General features: G+C 40.3%; 1 protein-coding gene across 5 annotated transcripts in view; it reads right to left on the minus strand.

The window, feature by feature from the left end:
• LOC108435589 (collagen alpha-1(XIV) chain) overlaps positions 1 to 7,500 on the minus strand; it is a 130,847-nt gene that overhangs the window by 73,054 nt on the left and 50,293 nt on the right. For all 5 annotated transcript variants that reach the window (XM_037542456.1, XM_037542453.1, XM_037542454.1 and 2 more), the window contains 2 exons: positions 6,886 to 7,037; positions 4,871 to 5,000 (listed from right to left, as the gene is read on the minus strand). In XM_037542456.1, coding sequence (XP_037398353.1) covers positions 4,871 to 5,000; positions 6,886 to 7,037 — 282 coding nt within the window. The remainder of the gene's footprint in view (positions 1 to 4,870; positions 5,001 to 6,885; positions 7,038 to 7,500) is intronic.

A 7,500-nucleotide genomic window follows, 5' to 3' on the forward strand; every position in this document is an offset into this window, starting at 1 on the left:
AAATTATATCTGGTCAACAGTGGTCCTGTGGTCAGAAACTGGTCAATGATGAATGGGGTAGAGGAAGACTAAAAAATTGTTTAGCACTGGCTACAGTCTATCTGTCCAGGGTGTATCCTGCCTTTCGCCCAATGACAGCTGGGATAAGCTCCAGCACCCCCCGCGACCCAGAAGGAGAAGCGGCTTAGATTGTGTGTGTGTGTGTGTGTGTGTGTGTGTGTGTGTGTGTGGCTACAGTCTGTAATTTTATACATATAATTTAGTGGGCCTATAAGGTGAGTGAAGCTTGTTCCAGCAAATAGAAGTCTGTAGGTACATCTAAATATGCTTCTGTAGCATCCGTGATGCTTCTGAAATCCTTGGATCCTTGGACCTGTTGGACCTTGGATCCTCTAGGATCTGTGAACATCATACACCCTCCTCCAAGTGACCCAGGCAAGGCTAAGTGGACCCCAGCTTGTGTCTAGATGTGGCTAGCTAATATGAAGATAAGAAATTTAATCGTTAACTAAATGTTTTGTCTCATCATCCATCCCACTATCAACGTTGTGTTGATTTTTTTCCCCCAGTTTCACAATCATCATCTAAACCACTTATCCTTCTGGGTTGGGTCGGGGGGTGGTGTTGGGGGGGTTTGCTGGAGCCTATCCCAGCTATCATTGGGCAGAAGGCAGGATATACCCTTGACAGGTCATCAGTCCATCACAGGGCAGACAGACAGACATACACATCCACACACACATTCACACCTAGGAGCTGCAGTCAATCTATCCACCCATCATCCTACTGAAATTGATCAAACATGAACGGTAGTGTACAAGAGTCTTAGGCTATGTTCACATTACAAGCCTCATTGCTCAAGTCCGATCTTTTTCTCAAGTCCAATCTCTCTGACACAATGCTTCGCACTGGTTTAGGCAAGTAATTTAAATCTGTCATTATGTGACCTGTCCTGAAATGACCCGCATAGCATAGCACAAACTAACGAGCAGAATGAGCCTCTGCTGCGAAGGTCAGACGTGCTGCTTTTCCACTGTTTACAGGCTTTAACTTCTGCTCGGCCCTGCTGCCATGGTAACGCTGAATGATGGCCCATGCGCAGTGGGGAAAAAAGCACATGAATTCCGATCTGAGCTTCACATTAAGGTTACATGGCTACAGATCAGATACGTATCCAATCCAGGACCACATATCAAAGTGGCTCAGGTCGGATTTGAAAAGATCAGATTTGCGTGTCCACAAAGTGCGGAAAACATCAGATCTGAGTCACATTTGTGCCACTTCAACCTGGTAATGTGAACGTAGTCTTAGGCACCTGAGTACACTGCTTAAAACTGTTATCTTGGCAGTAAGTGTTTTTGCCTTCTATCACTATGATAGATGCAAATAAACGAATACAGTGAAAGGTGGCACTAAAACTTTTGGGGAAACTATCTAATTGTGATTGTTCTCACCAATACTACTGCAGTTTGTAATGTGTAATGTGACTCCGATTTAAATTGCAATAGAATTTTTTTTATTAAAAAAAATTGCAATACATTTTCTTGGCCAAGAAAGCCAGAATTTCCACTCTTCCCTTGAATGCTGAACGAACTGCGCCAGATTGGCAGTGGTTGTGATGTCACAACACATAGATGTTCTGTTGCTTCTGATTGGTCTAACTCACCCCCAGCTGCTTCACAAACTGTGCTATTAAATTTCACTGCTTAAATCTAAACTTCTTAAGCAAACATTGTTGGTAATATTTAATTTTCAAATACAATTGCAATTTGTGATTTAAATTTTTAGCCTTAGTGAAAAGGAATACAACATTTACTTCTTAATTTGAAAAAACATATCTTATGAGCTGGTTCGAAAAACAATATTTGGTTCCAGATTTCTCCTGGATGCCCCAAGTCATCGTAGATATTGTGTTATGTTATAAAATTCTATCACTAGCACACCTGATTTAACCCTTGTGTGGTGTTCAGGTCTGTGGGACCCATTTTCAATATTTACCAAAAGAAAAAATGATGCGATTATTATCATTTCTACCTCAGTTATTTTTCTGTGAAGGACATACAAAATAACACGTTTTCAGTGTCTTCACACGGTTACACATGTGGTGTTGGGGTAAATCCACAGGGAGTAAAAGTGTGGAGGTACTGTGTCCTCCACTCTGTTCTCCTCCTACATGTCACATGTGTGTGTGTGTGTGTGTGAGGGTGGACAGCATGGACAGGCTGCTGACTGGCTACAGCTGCTAAAGGAGAACTCTACACTGCCACTTGTAATATTTTAAACATCTGGTATTTTTACATAAATTGTTATGGCTGTATTGATCTATGGCTGAGTAACAAACACCTCAACACCACACAAGGATTAACGTAATGGAGTATGGAATGGTAACTATAATTATTGCAGGGCTGCCATGAGGAGAGGTTTGGAAGTGGTTAAACGAACACACTGGTTTGTCACTATGTATTGTATAAACATAATTATATCTTATACTTTAAAACACAAAGCTCAGTTGCAGATTTAGAAGAGTTTTTTTTTAGCCCATCCATCTATTTGTCTGCAGGGGACCACTCACACACACACACACACACACACTGTCCTTTCTCTCTACCTCCATTAACTTTCACATAAGGTCACTCAGAATCACAGCCATCTATCAGCCGTGTGTGTGTGTGTGCATTAATAAGAAAACTGGGACGAAGGGTATTAATCTCACTAATATATTTTTATCCCTGGTCAATTTTCTCTGTTTGAATTGTAGGCCTGGGGTTAAATGAGCTGGAGGCTGAATTTCAACCCCCTTTATTTCCCACTCCAGACCCAAACAAACCTGAACACCGTCACATGCACACACACCAAGAGCACAAACACACGCCAGTCAAAGTGATGTGAACCCAGAGACTGTCTAATTGAAGACCACAGGGGTTTCAAGTAATTAATGAGCAGCATCTCAAGTGATGTGTCTTCAGCACAGACTGCTTACGATTAGGTTATAGCAGGCATGCTAGATACATCATTTCATACCACGGCAAGTGTTTTATGTATGTAGACATGACATTACTTTATCATTATCACAATAAATAACTTCACAATACACACTTCACACGGCAAAAAATGGTATCTTGTCAAGGAAAATTATCATAAATATAGCCAAAAAGTCTAATATATCTTCTGTTTAGATTGTTTTAAGCTTAATTTAAGATTCTTTCCCTTATTTCTAGACTTTTTCACAGGTTTTAAGGAATTTTATTAAACTTATCTCACTACATTGACCTAATATTTGCTTGAAACATTAGAAATGAGCTAAATAATCATATTATAAGTGCACATCCATCTTAAAATGGGAAATATATCAGCTGGGAGATCTGGGAGACATATACTGGGAGATATATTGACTAGATTTAAGATCATTTCACTTGACAGGATACCATTTATTGCAGTATATAACAAGAGACCAATTGCAGACAACAGTTTTAGCACATATTCTAATGATTTTTCACAATCTCTGCATAATAAAACTGTGAATATGTAAAGGAAGTCATTCAGAGTGATGTGAGGTGAAGTGCTCTGATCTACAGAACCGTTCACAGTGATGGTGACAGGAACCAGTGGTCGTATTACAGAAACATGCTATCACTGAAATCAGGCCTGTCATGATCATGGAATTTTATTCAACTGCTGTGATATAAATAACGGTGACTGATGATTTAATGGTGTGTTTTGTACATTTTACGCCAAAAGTGCAAATCTAAAGCTGCTAAACTGGCTTGTTGGCTATCTTGCTTCGCTAGCTCTTCACTTTGCAGCTAACAAGAGGCAACACTATGCACTGTACTGTACGTAACATGTCTACAGTTATAGTCCGACAAAGTTTACATTTCTTTCTTGAGACTTTAAGAATGTCAGAGAAAAACACTTGGTTTGCAAAGCAAATGTGCTAAAATTAGCATTAGCTTTACTAGCTATCAAACTGACAAATAAAATAGTCACATGGTGTGGTGCAGAGCAAAAGTTAGAACTTTACATTAGAAAAAGAGATTTCTTTTATTTACCTTTTTTTTTGGCTCAAGCCAACTAGTGAAAACGCTTTCAGCTCACGTTTTGTGATACACTTTGACTGAGAACTCAAATCTCAAATAATTGCCATCATCTGGTTTGGTAGTGATAGTAACCAGCCTGGCTCTTCTATTTCATAACTATGTCTACAACAGTTAGTTCTGGCCACGCAAGCTGATTGATTGAGATGCATTCTAACCGCGTTGTTATTTCACCATAACATCACAGGTTTTTCACAAACACTGCATCACTCTGCTGAGACGCCGTTGCTAAGCAACGACATGGGCAGCTGTAGGAGACGCTCAAGTCATTTGAACCATTTTTACTTTGCCACAAACAGAAAATGGATTTAAGATCACATTTGACCCGATAATCGATTTGGTCAGACTCTGAAGATGAGACTGCACTAAATTCCCAAACTGTCAGTTGGTCTGTGTGGAGCTGGAGAACAAACTGCCGGCTGCAGTTTATTAATTTCTTACTTTATTTATTTAACTGTTGTATAAAAGCAATAGAACACTTGAGGTTGTGTGTTATCACGAAATAGTTTAACTTGAAACAATATAAAACAACTAAATAAAATCTAATAAAAGGGACCTGGCTATGATCAGTCTCTCAAAAAGATACAGTGAAAAGACATTAGAGGAGTCATGTGCAGCCTCACCTCCCCACTTAGACTGCTACACAATGACAAGCTAACAGAGAAAGATCTGTTAGACTGATGTTTGGAAAATTGGCTGTGACTAAATTGGGCATAATGGTTCCTGTGGAGTTGTTATTGCCCAGTAGGGAAGCCATTAGAGGAGTGGTCACTCACGTGTGGTCACGCTGCCTCTCAGCGCTTCACTGGCAGAGTTACTGTAGACAGCGAACACAGCGACCTGATATTCAGTCAGAGAGTTGAGGTGCTGCAGCACGACTGAATTCTGATCACCATTCACCACAACCTACAAACATAAAGCATGCACAGAATATCTACTGAACACACGGCGCACACAAAGAGACACGTACACACCACACTGGTAGACATAAAAGGTTAGTGTAGGTGTGTCTTTCATTCATGTAGTGTAAATGTAGATGTTTCCTCAAAGGTACAACAGTGGTTTTAAGGTGCAATTGTGAACCTTAAAGAAGTTCTTCCATGTTGAAAATACATATTTGTACCTTTTCATACCCTGATGTTTTAAAACAGTAAAAAGTCTAGAGACGAGATAGGGTGCATGGAGCTAACACAACTTAGAAAATATCATTTTAATGCATTATGGTACAATTGTGTTCCATTACTAAAGTTACTGAGATGTATCCTTGAGGGGACAAGAGGGGTACTGCCCCTGTGACAGTTTCGTACCTTTTTGTCTGACAGTGCACTTAAAGTGGCTGATATTAACGCTGCATCAGCAGAAATCTGTATAGCACTCATCATGAGTATATCGCTACTGTCAGAAAAATGCCAGTTGCCCTTTACATTGCGATATATTTCATGATTAATAGACCAACAGAAATGACCTTAAATGACTTTCATTGCTTTCACTTTTTTTTTTTCTCCTCTCCAACTCCACCCACTAGTTAGGACTCCCCCAGTCACATGATACTACCAATGCTAGGAGGGTAAAGGCTAACACATGCTTCCGCTGAGACCTCACGCAACGTCATTGGACAGCCTAATGTGCTCGGAGGAAAGCGCCAACTGCCAACTGTTACGTCAGCTAACAGACGCACACGCTGACTAGCATCACGTTGAGTGATGGGGAAAGAAGGAGGGGAGCACCCTACCTACACAGGGAGAACGAGGCCAACTATGGTCTCTTGGACTCCCAGCCACCGGATGGCTGTAGCATCACCAGGGATCAAACTTGCAATCTCCTGATGATGGGGCCAACGGTCGCGACACTCAGGAGCCCGGTTCCATGGACTTAAAGTAAAAGTAAGGTATGCTTAATCCTTCTCCTGCAAAGTTACCATTTAAATCAGTTTCACCTTTATAGCAGACTGTGAATGTGTAGCCTACTTTAAATGTGCTCTTGTTTGAGAGTTCACTATCATCAGAGTTCATGTTTTACATGTTTTAAGTCCGTTACAGTCTGAACTCAATGAGAATAAACCACACAAATTGTGGAAATTGGGAAAGAATCGTACATATAAAGCATGTTTATTACAGGCCTTTAAGGTTAAATTCAATGGTTAAGTTTATTATTAAGATCATTTATGGCTTGTTGTATATTGTAAGACTGTGAGTTCCTGCTGTTTATTTAAATTAAAGAACGATTGGAGTTCATTAAAAAGTGTACCAGCTGACGTTTTCGGTCGTCTGAATTTTTTTCTATTAGTCAGTCCCTTATGTACACACACAAACATACAGTACTGTGTACAAGGCTTAGGCACCTAAACACATCGATTAAAACCATTTATCTTGGCAATACGTTTTTGTTCTCTCTAAAATATTATATAACCTTAGATATAAATGAACAGAAATACAGTAAAAATGACTTTCTTATTTTCAGGTGTCTAAAATGTTTGCACTGTGTTGTATATCTATTCTCTCCAACAGTATAGATCCATGAACGTGACATGTACACACAAGCACACACACACACACACACACACACACACACACACACACACACACACACACACACACTCGCCCACACACACACACACACACACACACACACACACACACACACACACACACACACACACTCGCCCACACACACACACACACACACACACACACACACACACACGCACACACACACACACGCACACACACACTCACACACTCGCCCACACACACACACACACGCATACATGTGCATACATTCATACACAGACCTCGTCTGGCTGGGCTCCTCTGGAGGCATAGTACACCACTCTGTACTTCTCCACTGTGCCGGGAGCGTGAGTCCAGGACACTCGAAAACTCCTGGCTGTGACCTCAGAGGTCACAAGGTCACGGGGTGCGGCAGGAATTGTAGATGGGCCTCCTGCATTTAAGCATAGACATGAACACACACACATTTATCCATAAACGTCACAGTTACAGACAGATTAGACAAACATCAGCATATTATAAATCCATTATATTTAATTACTCAATTAAAAAAAATCTTTAATTGAAATGTACCTCAAAGATTATTTGGCAGTGAACACTTGACAGTTCATATTACGATACTGCATATTTTAAATTCTCCTACTGGTCTGTCAAACACAGTGTCTGACGTGAGCGTGGGAAAACAACACAATAAAAAACACTCCCATTATAATCAATGAATCTGTCTGCATCGCTATGCAATTTCACCTCAAAATGGAAGAGCAGAAACTCATTCCAAGAGAAAAACAACCCTTCCAGTAAACAATTTGGAAGGAAACTGCCAGCATGTTGGAAGGTAGAGCTGAATATTGTGTGTTTTTGTCAGTGATTGATAAGGATACTTAGATAGTTATCTC

The sequence above is a fragment of the Pygocentrus nattereri genome, chromosome 11 (genome assembly GCF_015220715.1).
Source record: "Pygocentrus nattereri isolate fPygNat1 chromosome 11, fPygNat1.pri, whole genome shotgun sequence".
NCBI lineage: Eukaryota > Metazoa > Chordata > Actinopteri > Characiformes > Serrasalmidae > Pygocentrus > Pygocentrus nattereri.